This window comes from Eublepharis macularius, chromosome 14 (genome assembly GCF_028583425.1).
Source record: "Eublepharis macularius isolate TG4126 chromosome 14, MPM_Emac_v1.0, whole genome shotgun sequence".
Taxonomy (NCBI): Eukaryota; Metazoa; Chordata; class Lepidosauria; order Squamata; family Eublepharidae; genus Eublepharis; species Eublepharis macularius.
Genome location: NC_072803.1, coordinates 3,100,600 through 3,117,720, shown reverse-complemented (window position 1 = coordinate 3,117,720; position 17,121 = coordinate 3,100,600). Strand labels below are relative to the sequence as shown.

The following is a 17,121-nucleotide window of genomic DNA, read 5'->3' as shown; positions in this document are numbered from 1 at the left end:
TCCCAGTTTGGGGCAGTGAGGCAGATGCCTCTTGCGGGCATCACTGTGCAACCCCAACACACTCTGCTCAGACTTGGGGGCTTTTCTCAGCCTCCACACAATGAGGAGATCCACTGCATTCCGCAGGGGCCAGTTTCATCTACTCCAAAATAAAAGTGTTGGAATGGGCACTTTTTCCCTTCGAGTCCCAGAGTTCAGAAACACAACTCATGCAATGTTCTACATCCAGGGGCTGCGCTTGTGAAGGCTTTTTTTTTTTTTTTGCACAACGAAGATCACAAACAACAAGACAGTGGACTTTGTATTGTTTCTCGTTTGCTTCCCGGTACAATAAACTCTTCAAGGAGATACCAGAGTTCTTTAAATAGCTGACAAAGTGCAAACATTGGACAGCAAAGACATGCTGCAGAAGCTAACTGAAAAGGTCTTGCAAGACAGGCTACGAAACTGAAGGCAGGGTGGAGGGGGGGGGTGTTTTCCTGCCATTCAACTCAAATTTGGAAAAACCTGGCCGATTTACAAGGATCAAAAAGCAAGCAAAAACCAACAGTGCAGATAAAGATGTTGCAAAGCTTTTTTTAAAAATGGGTCTAGATAAATGGATATATTTTTCTTATATGTTTTATTTGTCTGTTATTTATTTATGTCATTTATAGTCCGGCTTTCTCACTGAGAATCAAGGCAGATTACATAGTGTGAGTCAGTGCAATCGATATCAAAGACATTTCAATATACAAGTAATGGGTATATACATGCGATTTTGCAAGATTTAAAAGAAAAGAAAGAGAAAAAAAATTAAAGATTTAACAATGTTGGAACAGAGCATAAGCAAATTTCATGACTGATATATTAAAACAATATAAGAACTACCCAGTAGGATCATACCTAAAACAATAGTAGTGAAGTCTGTGGTCCCTCCCTATTAGAGATGGGCACGAACCAAAATACGAACCAAAATCAAGCACGAACCAGGCCAGTTCGTGGTTCGTGAACCACGGTTGATCAGATCCCATTTCTGACGAACCGCCATGAACATTTAGGCTGGTTCGTTTGGTTTGTTTTTTGGTTCGTCACTGCAGACAGCCCGGTGCCAATCTATCAGTTTCCTAGGCAACAGGGGATGGACTTCCTGCAGACCTTCTGCTGACCCGGAAGTGAACTTCTGCTGATCCAGAAGTGATGGTTTTCTGACCTGGATGTGACGTTTTCACGAACCAAACGAGCTGGTTCGTGAACCAGGGGCAGGTTCGTGAAAAGTTCGTGGTTCTTGAAATTTGACGAACCATGAACCGCATGGTTCTTTTTTTCCGGTTCGTGCCTATCTCTACTCCCTCTCCCTTTACCAGTAGATCTCTTGAGACCACTTCCTTATAGTACAGCCCTCCCATCTGAGCAAAAAGCCCTCTTGAACAATTCATCATTTACGCAAGGTCAGGAGAATGGGAGCTCTTTCTTTCTTTCTTCAACTTTAACACATTTAAATAAATTACATACATTAAACATAAAGCAAGTTGAATGCACTAAATTCTAATAATATTCCCGATCATACACCAGAAAACCCTTCGTAAGGTGTAGCACGGGCATACAAACCTGCATGTGAATATATAATTACACACACTTCACTACCACCGAATTTGCAAATAAGAACTGGGCTATTTATAATTCACACTGCTCGGCACCCAATTGTCACCCGTCCGTCATTGCTTAGATCTTCCTGTCAATATGAAATCATTGCTACCTCGATGCTTCCTTTTGTTTATCAGCAAGACATGGCATTTAAACAGGTAATCAGCTTCTCATACATAGCTAAACAGACCGCAAGGGTTATCAGTACAACTGATGTGTACTCGGATAAGAACGACAAACCTCTTGTACGAATGTGGTCCAGAAACAGCCACTTCTCCTACAACCACTCATGTCTGCCTTTGGGCTGCAAACTGAACATTTCATCACTTCTTGTGCACAGAAAACAGAAACAGTCCTGGGGAAACTAACAGAATATTTAAACGTTCTGGATTATGGCCAGTTTAAGAACTCTGCGCTCCCACAGATTTCAACAAGAGATTTCAGTCTCTGCCCAACTCTCCTAATGAAGATGATGGGACTTAAAAGTGCTCGACTTTGGCTGGATCGTGCCCTGAGATGGTAATACAGACTGACAATAAGAAGCAATGAAGTTCTGCTCCTAAAAAAGCTTTGCCGTGATTTGCTGCTGGATCCGTGCCTCCTGTGGGATAAGAAGCTGCCACAGGGATCCCAGGTCTCCCAAATGGGGCAGGGAACCCCCGTTCCTCCCTCCTCTGCCACCACTCAACCGGCCACTGGGCGGAAAGGCAGAGGAATAGACCTTCCAGGGGCGCTCCCGGGATGGCACGGCGCACTTCCCGTGCTTCACAGTGGGCCGATTTGGGCTGAATTGGCCTGCTGCAAAGCACAGGAGCACTCCTGGCCCCTGAGCAATGATGTCATTTCCCAGAAAAAAAAACAAGTTAGGACCATTTAAAAGATCTTTGATCAATGAAAAACAGGGCCCTGGTAACTGGCCTGCAGATTCTTAAAAAATAACATGAACTTTAAAAAACATAAGTACTTACAGCCTGTGTTGATAATACACACGTCTTTAAAACACAGAGAGAGATTCTCCATCATTGGCTACAACATACATTGTACAATGCCAATATAAATCTCTCGTGCACACAGAGAGAGACTTATTTACATCACATATGCATCTTATAAGCAACTTGAAAAAAACAAAGCATGCCTGTTTCTTCAGAACTGCTTTACACAAAAAACGATGGAGCCTATGGATTAACTCAACTTACGGTACCGTCCCAAACAGATTTACACTCCTCTAATAGCAAAGAGCCCAGTAGCACCTTTAAGACTAACCCACTTTATTGTAGCATAAGCTTTCGAGAGCCACAGCTCTCTTCGTCAGATGCAACTTTATTGTAGCATAAGCTTTCGAGAGCCACAGCTCTCTTCGTCAGATGCATCTGACGAAGATAGCTGTGACTCTCGAAAGCTTATGCTACAATAAAGTTGGTTAGTCTTAAAGGTGCTACTGGGCTCTTTGCTATTTTGTTACTGCAGACTAACACGGATAACTCCTCTGGGTCTACACTCCTCTAAGTCTGCTGAAGCCAATGGACTTAGAAGGGAACAACTCCGGTTAGGAGAGCACTATGAAAACTTACACCGTTCTTCAGCTACCATTTCTGTCTTTGGGCCTCATTCTGCTTCAAATGCACTCCCTTACTATTCTGCTAACACAAGAAGGGCCCTGCTGGCTCGGGCTGAGGGCCTGTCCTGTGCTGGTGCCAGCAGAGGCCGCCTGGGTGTCTCTGGCAAGTCCACACATAAGGCACGAAGGCACGAAAACAAGCTCCCCCTGATGTCTGTTCCCTGAGCCTGGTATACTGCCTCCAAACATGGAGACTCCATTCAGCTGGCTAACAGCCATCAATATTTGCTGTTGGACCTTTGCAATTAGACCAGCCGGTGCACAGAGAGCAGCAGGACCAGTCCTCTGGCCAAGCCATGCAGGGGGCACAGCAAGGTGAGCGTGGGTATCGCTCACAGCCATCAGCAGCACAGAGCGGATGGGCAACACCTCCCGGACTTGGACCTGCAGAGCAACCAGTGGGGTCCAAAGTCAGCCCCTGTGGCCCTGGGGACTTGGTGTGGCCTCAGCCAGCTGCTGCCTGGGCCCAAGCAGGGATGCAGGAAGGGCCACACCAGTGCTTCGTTCTCGTGGCCCTTCTTACACGCCCAGGGTAATGCCAATCGCCGCCTTGGGGTCAGCGAGCAATTTTCCCCAGGCCAGTTTGGCCAGGGATCCTGGAGGTGTTTTGCCATCTTCTGGGCCTGGAGCAGGGGGCACTGGGGGTGTCTAGGGGGCAGGTAGTTATGAATGTCCTGCATTGTGCAGGGGGTTGGACTAGATGACCCTGGAGGTACCTTCCAACCCTATGCTTCTCTGATCCTATGATGTGTATACATCGCGTGGGAAGACAAAAATACATGGAACCAGTTCTGGAGGCCGGAGAGAGAGAAAGATGCCCGCATGGAGAGTAGTGCCTGGGGAAGACGTAAGGCTACACAAAGCAGCAAGCTGCCTAACATCAGGGGCAGGAGAGATGCATTGCCGGCAAGAATGACAGAATCCAGGTCTGGCCAGTATGAATGGGACAAGCTAATTTACACAGGAAGTGTGCACTTACCAGACCCTTCATCCCAACACACAAAAACCTCGGCCATCTCTGGAAGCAATTACAGCCAGTTAACATGATCGGCCTGCCACTAAAATTAACTGCAAGCAGAAATATTTTTTTTTCGCTTCACCAAGAGGCGATGCCACAGCCCCCGTGTTTGACTGATGGGAAATATTCAGTAATTACTCATTTTTAGAAGTCATTCCTTGAAACTATCCGGGTGGGTGAAACAGTGGCCGATCATGAATGAAAAAGAGAGTGCCGCTCTTCTTGCCAGATGCAGGGAAAGGCCACCCCTCACACGCCGCCAAGGAGGAGCAAATGCATCTTTACACTCACAGGAAGAGGAGAGGAGAGGATTACTCAGACTTCTAAGAAGTTCAGCATCATTGCAAGACTTCCTCACAAGCTGTTCTGCGGTATCTTCGGGCACGAGGGGAAAAAACCTCTGCACCAATTTCTCCCTGTCCTGCGCTCATCGGCCCCCACTTTGTTTGCAATGACTTAGTGCGGGCATATGACCCTGAAAAGAATTTATTTCCTAGAAGAAAGCGGTCACGTAGCATTTATCACGGAGCCGTATTTGTGAAGGGAAGGTGAGAACAGAATACAGGCACGCCAACGCTAAATGGCTGATCAAAGAGTGGCCCAACCCGCCACCCTCGCCCCATCCCACCTTATTATTTTATTTCCCAAGGAGAGCGTTTGTTATTTCCCACAGTGAAATTTATTTCCCAGCTCCCAAGGAGACTGGGGGACCACCACCACCCCTGCTCTCGCCCCAAGCCTGGCACACGCATGGTCGACGAGCAGATTATCAAAAGCATAACTTGACTACAATGGACATTTAAAAATATATATATAGATTGTTTGAAATTCCACACTGCCTCTGAGCAGATTGCTGCTATCGTGGTTTACAAAAAAGAAGGACCCCCCCCCCAAAAGAACATCTAGAAATATAATCTAAACCACCTGCTAGAATCCAGTATTGTACTAGAAAATGTTTAAGGAAAAAAGCAGAAAAGCCAGAGAATCAAATACCAACCAGAATGGACAAAGGCAAAGGGGGGGGGGATTGGACACACCACCCAAAATGTCTCAGACAAATGACATGAACTCTCTCATGGAATCTAGCCCTTGATTTCAGCGGGGTTTGAGAAGACGGTGGGGTACTTCCTAATGCCACCATAAAGTCCAAAGAGTTTTCTTTTTAAATGGAGAACAGATATTTCAATTTCTCTCATTCCATTTGACCGACACGGGTCATTCAAAACAACAACAACACATTAGCAATGGAACTATCTGTAGAACAGTCTCAGCAAGCTGAAGCACAAACAACCTGGAATCCCAAGTTCTATATGAAAGAGTAAAACGGTGGGACTGGGACGAAATAAAAGCCAATCAACTGCCACCAGCTGGGAAATCACGGGACTCGTCTTTAGTATTTGCTCAGATGCTTGCTGGACTTAAAGCCTGCAAGGACTGAACCCTTTTCCTTACTGGCTTCCAACCTCATCCCAAGACCATACAAGACCTCTGAATCCAAAGGCCCTGGTCCAGAGATCCCTTTCTTGAAAGCGGCTTCAATCTGAAGCAGGAGGAGCTGCGCCGCTCTTATGCCTCTGAAAGGTGCTGCTGGACTCTTTTTTATTTTGCTACTACAGACTAACACGGCCAACTCCTCTGGATCTTCTGCTCCAGCGACATCCACAAAAAAGCAAGTTCACTGAAGGATCATCATTCCCCTTTTGGGACGTTTTTAAACATAATTTATTAGCTGACAGATTTCAGTACAAAACTTCCATGCAATTCTAAACAGAGTTACTCCACTAAACTCCTCGATTTCTTCAGTGGGCTCAGACTGCAATAACGCTGCATGGATTTACAGTGTCCATCTTCAAGATACAAAAAGTAGGATGAAATCCCCAAGATGAGAAAAGTGATATTTCAAGAAAGCTGTAAAGAGACCAAACCAAAGTTACCACCAGCTAATTGGACTTTGCATTTTTCTCTTTAAGCAGGATCCATTGCCTGATGAAGGGGACCACATACACCTCCAACCGTCCTGCCCACATTCCACGCATGGTAACAGTTAAGGCCCCCACAGGATAAATCAAAGAGTTCAGGGCTATTACACTCCACAATGCACTCCCTCTTTCCCTAGTGACGAGAACCAGAGAAATGCGAAATGGCCGCCCAACTTCCTGAGGAGGGGTCTCCACTGGTGCTCACAGGTTAGATGATCGGGGTCAGAGCGAGGGACCTTAGCAGCAGCATTCATTTCCTGAAGGAGGCGAGTTCTCCTGGCCATAAAGCTAATAAGAACTTCCTTGCCTGGCATGCCCTGACTGACAGAGCTACTTGTCAGTGACCGCGTAGTGGGAGAACGCTGGTTTCCATTAACGGGTTACGATGCCAGGTGCCGCTAATAAGGTCCATCGACAAGAAACAAGAGACCGCAAAACTAGCCTACCAACTCTGGAAGTAATCTTTGTCAAGACGGGGGCGGGGAGTAGCGGGGAAAAGAGGAGAGAGAGATGGAGAAGTTCAGGTTGTCAAGAATTCCACAGTTCAGAAAACCAGCACAGTTAACGCAGTCGGAGAAACCAGAAATCTACTGGAACACCACTACCAAAAGTACAACAGGTCAGCGACAGCCAGACTCATCACATGCACTGAACGACAATCCACATTGAACAGAAAAGTTAAATTAACCTCAAAACAGGAGTGGAGGCGACTGGACTGAAGGAGCAACTGCCCAAACTCTGGCTATAAATCAGCGACCATTTATTTCACATGCTTAATTCTCTCCCAGGAAAAAGTGGGAATTGAAATGCTTAACTTGTAAAGACTCTCTCCCCCCCCCCCCTTGTTTCTTGGAAGGTAGGCAACTCTCTCATTAATAGTACTGTATTTAAGCGTCTTTGAACGGTGGGACTCCCCTCCCCCTCCTAATGCGCAATTAGAAGCTAAAATCAATACCAACATCAGATTAACTATGAACTTTCCTGAACCTCGAAGGAAATCTTTTATTTTCAAGAAATGTACAGTTGCAAACTCAATGCACACTCAATTAGTCAAAAACTTAAGCTCCATTTTAAACATTAAAAAGAGGGGGGAAGCGGAATGTCCTTCAAAGTTTTGATGTTCTTAATCAAAAAAGCAGCTCAACTGAACTGTTAAACTTATATTAATATAAAGAGATGTTTGCTTTTGGGGAAGGTCAAGAATACCAGCTGTTATTTCAAAAGGCAAAAACGGTTGAAAAGCCTCAGCAGAGACAAAGACCTCCACCCCAAAGATCTCTCCCATCAATTCCCAACACAAACTTCCCTTGCTCTCTTGAATTTACCTCACCAATCTCTTTCTTTATGCACCACAGCCTCAGAAACTATACCGTACCTATAGTAAATTCCAGTCACTGGTGACATTTACCAATACCTCTAAATGTCATTTTCTCAGGCCAGTGTGAAGTATCAAAAACTATCATTCACCTTTGGCTAAAACCCAGTTAAACCTCATGTTTTCAACTAGTTTCTTCTCAATTCTTGGCACATTTTCCAGCCAATTTTAAGAAATAAGGTCAACATTTACCAGTAAATTATGGAAATGAGAGAAACACTGGACCATTCGTTGAAGGAATTTGGGCCGTCTGAAGCTTTAATTGGCAAATGTCACAAAAACACCCCAGATAAAAGCAACGTCATGTCTTTTATTCACCCAACGTGCTCGGCATGTTTTCCAATGGTCCATGGCAACGTTTTCAGGCAAACAAACATGAAATCTGGTCATAAGCATCATTTTCCATCAGCTTCTGAGGATGCTGAGAATTACCAGTAAATGTCAACATTCACCATTCATATTTACTAGTATTTAGATTACATGGGCCGATTCCAGATGGCCAGAAATTGCGGTTTTTCTGCAGAAATAATCGCTTACCGGCCACGTGTTCACTTTCGTCTCCATCCGCTTTGTCTCGCAGCGTGTCGTGCCGTCCCGCTTCCGGATGTTCGCACGGCCAACTGAGGTACCCGGGATTGGTTGTTTCCTCCCCGTCACAGTTGACGTCGGGGGGGCCTTCATTGGTTCGCATTTTGTTTTTAAAAAAATTTTTTTTACGTGTTTTGCACAAATGCGCAAACGCGCAGGTATGCAAATACGCAGCATCGACGTTTGTGCGCTTTTGTGCATTTGTGCATTTGTGCGCATTTGCGCAGTTTGATGTGCGCAAATGTGCGACTGCGCAAATGGCGCCCGGTTTTTAAAAAAAAATTAAGGGAATATTGTTGCCGGCCGGCCGGCAAAGGAAGGAGGGAAGGGGGAGGGCCTCTCCGTGGCGACGAAGCGTCCAGAAGTGTGCAAACCCGCCATACTGCGTTCACACCATCCGCTTATATAGTGCAACCGAGCGCCATGGACCGCAGGTAAGCCGGGATGGGAAATTGCGGGTTTTTACGAGTGCTGTCGCTGAAAAAGCGAAAGCACTCGCTTTATTTGTGCCCGTCTGGAATCGGCCACGGACAGAAATCCATTGGCATTTTACTGGAAAGTTCTTCCGATCAGATGGTGACGGGATTAAGGCCTGCAAGGACCACTTTGATGCTTCGGCCTTTAAAACAATTGATAGCTGGGTTACTGACCCTTTGGTTTTACTCAGGAGCCCATTTTAACTTTGGTTCAGGAGCACAAGTACACAACACAGTGGGAGGGGGGGGCTTAATTACACTGGCAAAATGCATCAAAGGTTAATTGCGAAGGCAGCAGAATGTGGTGGGAGAGATGGTGCTACTTCGGGCAGCAGGGAAGTTGGTCACATTTTTATGGTGCCCATGTAAAACCTATCCAAACACACACTAATAAAATGGCCCATCAGGGGGAGAGATTAGCTGAGCTAGTTTCCCATTTACAGGGAATGACTGATCTAGAGGAACCTGGAGAAACGTCATCCCCAAAGGGGTAGCAGCCATTCCACCACCTCTGCGCTCGGCCACCACGTGCCCACCTCAACTTGCTGTGTGTCCAGGCTTCGGACAGTCACCACCCCACGGCTCCCACTGGACTCTGCCACGATTAGTTAGTGCTACACCAATGTTAAGACCGGCCGTTTCTTAAGCCTGCAAGCTCCGCAGCAAGGGAAGACTTATTTTGTTGCTGAGAAAAGCAACCAGGAGGAGGCATTAAAAGCATCAAAGTTATCCATTTATGACTCTCAAGGGAGAAAACCTGCCATAAAAAAAAACAAAAAACGATTCAAGACTATTCATAATTTGGAACAATGAGGGGAATTCTAATTCGACTGAAAATGCGCTGCCATTAAAAGATTATTAATCAGCTCTGCCAACATCCAACTGGTTTAGTGCTAAAAAAATCCCAAACAACCTCTGCCAAGTTGCCTTCCTGGCCAGCCCTGGTGCTGTAGCCAATTTGGACCAGTTTATTCCCCCACACGTGGAAAAGAAGAGACCGTTGGTGCAATCCTAAACAGAGTTACTCCATCCTAAGCCCACTGATTTCAATGGGCTTAGAATATGTTTAGGATTGTACTGAGTATTTAGCAATCAGACTGAAAATCACTCACTCTGTGCCAATTTTGCAATAACCAGAATACGATTCACGATTTCTGAAAACCTTAAAAGTGCAAAGGGCACTCCAGTATTTGGCCTGTTTTATTTGCATGCATGGATTTATATTTGTTCATTTATATCCCCTGTGGGGACTCAAAGCGGCTACAGAATATTATTCTCCCCTCCTAAGTTTTTCTCACAGCAAACAGCCTGTGAGAAAGGGTTAGGCAGACAGAATGTGACCGGCCTAAAGTTACCCAGAGAGCTTCCGTGGCAGTCTTCAGAGTCAAACCCAGGTAGAGGGCTGAACTACCTGATATTGTCTGCAAAGTTTCTGAACTAATGCATTAGAAATCCAGCACTGCTGTGTTTTTTCATTTCCAAAGTTGTTTAACAGCATCGCTCTGGTCCTTCGCAATGGTCACTGATGTGCAATTGCCCATCAGTAAAACACAGCAAAAAGCAGCCAGGATACTACACAAGGGACAACTGCATCAAGATTATTTTGCTGCAGTGTTTGAACAACAGAGATATCTCATCACAGCACACGCACTCCTGACACCATCATGTTTAACCTTGCATCCGGGCTGCTTTGTGGCAGTGTTTTACCAAGGCACACTAGCACATCAGTCATATAATGGTGGGCAGAAATACGAGTACACTTGAAGCAGCAGCTAGGTGACCCTTTTCCAACTCCAAAGTTCAGTTGGAATGATGGAGAAGCAAAATGAAGCTCAGAGACAAATGTCAGAAAAAAGGGACAAAATGGGGGATTCGTTCTTCCTCTAGTATTCTGGGGAAACTGATGAGGGATGAGCGTCATCCGCTTGTTTTGAAAAGCGATCAATGCCTAGCCTCTTTGGGACAAGGATGTCGTAGAAACAGAAGAACAATCCCAGATTCCCATTTTCACACACTTTTGCTAAGCGCAATCCTAAGGGGTCTATTCTGGGAGAAAGCCCCAGTGAGCATACTTGAGCAGGATTCCGACTACAGATGTGTAGAATTCCTCTCTAAGAGCTACCAGCCTTGGCACATTTAGTGGGGAGTAAACTCCATAAAATGCAGTGGGATTTGTTCCCAGTCTCACAAACTTCAGGCAGTGCTGTTTCTATGTATATACCCACAGCACTTGAAGATTATAGGAATGGGCTTACTCCTGTAGATGGTACAACCTCAGGCAGATCAGCAAATCTTTCCTGGCACTTGTGGGCTTAGTACTCCCTAAACTCTTTCCAGGCAAATATCTAAACAGTTCTGTGGCCCACCCATCATGGTGTGGCCACATTCTTTCTAAAGAACAACAGGAGAGGCAGCTAGCCTTTTTCTCGGCCGAGGTGGGAGATGGAATGTTTCTCCAAGCGAAACACACATTTGCATGTAGAAAAGTGGCGTGTCAGGGAAAGAACTATACTAAATCCCTTTTCCCTGGCATGCTAGCTTTCTATGAGCAGGGAGATTTGCAGTCATTCGGGAGAAGCATTCAATTGTACGAGTCACCCAGCTGAAGACATTTAAGTCAGAAACAGGGCACATTGTCCCACCAGTTATTTAGCAGAACAAGATTCAGTAGAACCCAGAGAATCCAATGACATGCTCCATTTTTAAACCAGTGATGAAAATAACCCAACCACCAGAGTAACACATTGGTACTGTGTTTTTTAAAAACCGGGGGAGGGTGTTGCCAGGCCAGCCTACATCCGAGCGGAAGGAACATCTTTGTACATCAGCTGCTTTTATTGTCTTTAGAAGCTGCCAGTCCAAACTGGCTACAAGACTTCCGATAGACTATACAATTCTCTTTATCACACAAGCAAGCTGCCAGTGTATATATTGTACGTTGGAACTATCATAATTAAACGTGCTGGTTCATTAAAACACTTCAGAGCATCTCTGATATTGTCGTTTTGAATCCCTATTAGCAGCCTACCCCATAATATGTTTACACAGTATTAGACACACAAGAAATATTCTTAGCTCTATATATCCAAAGCAAATGTTTGCACATGGCTAAACTGATGCTGTCTTTGAAACAAGAAGTAGTTTTGGTTTTCTGTTCTCACAGGCAGAGCTAAGCAGCCAGCCGGGGGAGCGGCAAACTGAGTGATGGGAAAAAAGCCCTTTTCACCTACCAGATAAAACGGAAGATCCCCAGATCAATTTACAAGGCAGGCCCCTCCCAACGCTGCCCAGCAATGCCATCAGAAACAGATTCCTAAAACAACCTCTCACACTAAAAAGAAAAAGAAATGACACATTTGTTTCAAGGCAAAGCTTTTCTGGAATGATTCTGAGTTTATTCCCAAAGGTACAAGCAGAAATTTGCTAAAAACAAAGCACAGAGATCTATTTTACCCAGATCTGAAAATCACTTGTTCACTAATCTGATGTGGAGATTTTTCATTCCAATATTTTAGAGTGTTATCCTCTGTTAGAGAATGCATGCAGCAAACTGCATTTTGGTTTAAAAAAATAAAGATTAGAGGTCTACATACATCTTCTGGTTAAGCCAATATGAATTAAAACAACTTTCAGACCTGCCAGGGAAAACAACCAAAATTCACCAAAATAGTGAATAGGTCAATTACCTCATGGGGGGGGGGGAATCCTATATCGTCAAACTGCCCAAGTGAAGAGCAGCGATACTTTCCGAGCAACAGGTCCAAAAGATGACGATTCTAACTGGATCTCCAGGAAGCAGCAGAGGGGGTGTATTATTGTGAAGAGCCCAATATCAAACATAATAGCTGTACAAAAAAGACGCAACGTGACCTTGTGTGCCAGGGAGAAACCTAAGAGCCTCGTCCACGTATTACAGTGAATACGCACACAGCCGACTGTAAGAAAGAGACACACTTGCTCACTTGACGAATGATACCAGGGAATACCTGATTAAATGTGAGGCTTATATCCAATCATTCTGGAGCATGTGCATTAAATGTAACATTACTCAACAGGCTTATTTTAAAAAGCCCTCAAGAGTACACTGTAGAGAGATTGTACGTCTGTTCACTGTAGCTAGTGATCAGGGAAAGTGTGAGTATCTGTGTGTGTGTGTGGAGAAAACACAGAGACCAAATTAGGAGCTGCTCTTACGCTCTTCAGCCCAGTTTCAACATGACACTGGCCTAGCATCCTAAGTGAAACTGGGCTGCTCCTCGTGCCAGGCTTCTCGGCATGCTACACTGCTGCCCTGCACAGGTTCCAGGGAGATGCCACCTGAGCACCACACCCCACAGGCCAGCTCTTTAGCCCGGCCTGCATGGCACTGAAACCAGCTCTTCGTATGGAGATGTACATTAGAAACCTGGAAAGAAGATAACAGAGGCCTGCTTGGCAAACTCTGATGGCTCAGATATGGCTCACGTTGGCAGTCACATCCTTGCATACAAGCTGACAGGACAGCCTTAAGACACAATAAAACACACACACACACACTTGCACATTGCAACAGGTCCCAAAACAGCTCTGCATCCACACAACGGGAACCAAAGCGGTAGAAAATCAAGAGGCCAAAAGGACCGGCTTTCTAGGAAGCACAAAGTATTCCTCTCCAGGGAAGAAGTCGTCTGGCCGCCCTTCTTCAGTCAGAGGCCACAAGGACCAATTTGGGCATCAAATGCCAGACAGGCCCCCTACCCACACTAAATTTTGCCTCCACTAGCCTGGGCATCTGCTTAATTTTGCTTCCACTTGAAAGACCAGCTGTCCAAACCTTTTTCGTGTAATTCAAAGCTCGACACCAATATTAGTGGCACAAATGATAACAAAACCGGGTTTTGTCCAGCAGACAATAAAGTAAGTCTCTTAAAGATTAGGGTGGGGCGGCGAATGGGGGCGACCACTGTTCAAGAAGTGAAAGGTAAGGTTTGACTGAAAGCAAGAGCGAGACCAGGGGTCAGGCTGCGAGAAGACGGAGAGTGCACGTACCTGTGTTGTTCAACCGTCTCATTGTCCGGCAGCTCCGCCCCACAGACACTGCACTGCTCGCCAATGGCTCGGGTTTCGGTTTTTATACCCACAGCCAGTTCCCCGAGCTTGCTGAACAGCTCCCTCTGAATGAAGCCTTGGGGCAGGAGCCCCCCGTAGGCACTGAAGTCCATGGACACGGCAAGGGCAGGTTGCATGTGCAGGGCAGGCGCCATGGAGGAAGAGATGCTAAGCATGGAATCACTTTTGTGATTGGGTAACACAGAATAGAGGCCCATGGGCTTCTCACCATGAGGAACCATCAGCTCCGGCCCAACCGGGGGGCCTTGGACAGCTTCAAGGGGCTGCTCTGCAGTTTCATCCCGGGCATAATGAAGCTCGCGGGCACTGGTGATCACACTGCTGCGCGTCGGAGTGCCGGGGCCTTGCTTGCCTTTGTCCTCTGCCTTGTCCCCGACGGAAGTGTTCAGGTCAGCTGTCCTCGGGCTCTCATGGCTCAAGGCTTCCTCGACCTGCATGGCTTCAGTTTTCACTTCAGACACGCTTGGATGGCGGCCGCTGGCCGAGTGCAAATCCTCGGGGGCGTTGGGCTGCAATGCCCCTTGCAGTAACGACTGGCCAATGGACATCAAACTGTCAACAGCAGCCTTAGTGGGGCTCATGGCAGACAGTCCAAAGGAGGTGGACACCGAAGGGCTCTGCTCCACCATCGTCCCTGTTACGCTCTGGCTGGCTAGACTGGAGTAGCCGCTCTCTTCACTGGAATGCTTCGAGATGAGAATATTTTTAACATATTTTGACTTCCGGTCTTCCTCCTCTTCAGTGCCTCCATCAGCCATGTTAACTTCAGTGTCGTTGTCTTCCGAGGCCTGGATGGTCTCCAAGATCTTCAAGCACTGTTCCTCCAGGTACTCGATCTCCAAGATCTCAGCAGCATAAAGAAGGTCATCCAAGTCCTCGACTTTAGCCTGCAAGGTGGCAGTGTAGGCATACTCCAGGATCTGCTGGAAAGTCTTCGGCGAGAGAAAGTCCAAGGTGTAATGCTGACTATTGCGGTGGAACAGGATTTCAAACATCTTACTAGTGCAAGCCAACACAGTCCGGTGAGCGTGGAACTCCTGGCTGTCCACCAGGATTACCACATCACACAAGGTCCCTGCAAGACGCATCTGGTTGGCTTTGTGCAGGAGCCCCGTGGCGTGGCTCGGGTTCTGGAGCTGTATCACCCCCATTTTAGTCAAATCCATAACACTCCCAGAGTCTAGGCATCGGGGAGTCTTGCCACTGGACCGTCTGGAGCTGGCTTCCTTGGGGCTCAGATGTCTGTACAAAGTGAAGAACAGAAATGAGAACTTAAAATATACATATATCACGAACCACACGCCTTTGGGAAGCTGTTGAGAGAACCCTGGGGAAGTTGAGGAAAGAATTTTTTTTAATCCAAAGGCAAATAAAAAGGGAGAATAATTAGAGAGAGCAAAGGGGGCAGTGGGGAGTCAATGGAGGGGGCCGGATGCCTGCCTGCTTTGCTTTCTCCTCTAACCTACAAACCACACGTGGACAGAGAAATGCTGGTGAGGGAAGAGAGTGCGGAAGGGCACCCTGAGCCCGTCATGCTGCTCCCGGGGAGAGGGGCAGGCCATCCCACCTGAGAGCAAGCCAGCCTCTTCTTTCCACCTTGTACCAGTCTGCTCACCCAGGCTTTAAACACCCCAGCCCCAATTCACGGCTTTCAACAGCATCCCTTTTGGCACACACGCCTCCTCCCCCCAGGGACGGTGCAGCCAAGTGGCGCACAGATCACGGGGGGGGGGGGGGAAGCGGGTTCAGGCAGCCTGAGAGCCTAAAATTCTGCCAGCCCAGCTCCCAAAAGTCAAGATGCTCCACCTCCTCGCTCCCCAGCAGCCCTGCCAACCCCATTGCCAGCCAAATGGCCCGGCTTGGGGGCGGCTGGCTTCCGACACTGGGAGAGGTGCATGAGACCACCTCCCCAATTCCTGGGAGGACCCACACCTTCGTGGCCTCCAGCCCAAGCAAGGGGGCAACCGACAAAGGCTGGCGCCCCCCCCGCCCCCAATCTCTCCCTGCCCAGTCACCAACCCCCCCCCCCCAGCAAGGCAGCGCCGTGGAGGGAAGCGGCGGCGGCCCCTCCGCCGCCCCGGCTGGAGCCCCCGTCCGCAGGGCTCTCGGGAAACGCAGCCGGCCTGGAAGCGGCGACCGGCTCATCCGAAGCGGCTCTTCTGCGCCGGCCCGGCCCGGCCCGGCCGCCCACCTGAAGCGACTTTCCCGGGCTGTCGCTCCGCTCGAAAGCCGCCCCGGCTCCGGCCCCGGTTCCCGGCCCCGGGGGGCTCGCGGCTGCCCCGGGCTTCTCCTCCAGCCCCCAGCCCCCACCCCCAGCGGCCCTGCTCCGGAGCGGGGGGAGCCCTCGACGGGGCGGCGGAGCCTTCGGGCTGCTTCGCAGGCGGCCGGGCCCGATCGGGGCTCCTCGTCCGAGGCAGACGGGGCCGCTCCGAGCGGCAGCGCCGCGCCGCGCTTCTTTTCCGGGGGCCGCGGGGCAGGGCCCGGCCGGAGGGCGCTTGTTGCGCAAGTGGCGGCTTGGAGCCGGGAGCGCCGCTCAGGCGCCGGGAGGCTCCGGAGCTGCGCGGCGCTGCGATCGCGGCCGCCGGTGGAAGGCGAGCGGGCGCCGGGCGCGCCTCGGGCAGCCGCGGCGGGGAAAGCCAGCCGGAGGCGCGCCGGAGCCGGGCTGGGGCTGGCGGCCGGCAGGCTTCCGCGGAGCAGGCGAGCGCCCGGGGCGGCCCCAGGGCAGCCGGGACTTCGGGGCGCGGCGCGCGAAACTCTGCCGGGGGCTCGGCGCGCCCCGCGAAGCTCGGCGAAGTCGGGCCGGAGTCCCGCGGCGCGCTGCGAAAGGAACGGCCGGCCCTCGCCCCCGCCCCGGGCCGGTCCTTTGTGGCGCCCCGGCTGGCCGGCCGGCCGGCCGGCGGCGAAGCGAGCCGGCGAAGGCGAAGGCGAAGGCGAGGCTCGTGCAGCCCCGCCGCGGGCGCCCCGCGAGCCCTCGGGCCGGGCGAGCCACTCACCGGGCGCTGCCGGGCGCGCTGCTGGGCGGCGTCGGCGGCGTCGGAGCGGCATCGCCGGCCGGGCAGTTCGCAGCGCCCGCTCAGCCGCTCTAGCGGGGCTCGGCGGCCGGGCCAGCGAATCACCAGCCGCTCTGCCTGCCTGACGTTGCGCCGGCTGGCGAGGCGCGCACGGGCCGCCCCCTCGAAGCGCCGGCCCGGCTCCATCTTGAGTGCTGGCACCGCCCGCCCCGCCGCGGGCCTGCCCTGACCCCTAGCTGCCGCGCGCGGGGAAGGCAGCCCAGCCCGGCCGAGCCGCGGGCTGCCGGGGAGGGCGCGGCGCTCTGCACGCGCTCAGGAGCT

General features: G+C 49.5%; 1 protein-coding gene across 1 annotated transcript in view; it reads right to left on the bottom strand.

Annotated features, from left to right (window-relative positions):
• Positions 1 to 16,849, bottom strand: part of ZBTB16 (zinc finger and BTB domain containing 16) — a 202,748-nt gene extending 185,899 nt beyond the window's left edge. The window contains exons 1-2 of the mRNA XM_054997477.1: positions 16,783 to 16,849; positions 13,709 to 15,031 (exon numbers count right to left, since the gene is read on the bottom strand). Coding sequence (XP_054853452.1) covers positions 13,709 to 14,955 — 1,247 coding nt within the window. The 5' untranslated portion in view covers positions 14,956 to 15,031; positions 16,783 to 16,849. The remainder of the gene's footprint in view (positions 1 to 13,708; positions 15,032 to 16,782) is intronic.
• Positions 16,850 to 17,121: the final 272 nt, after the last annotated feature.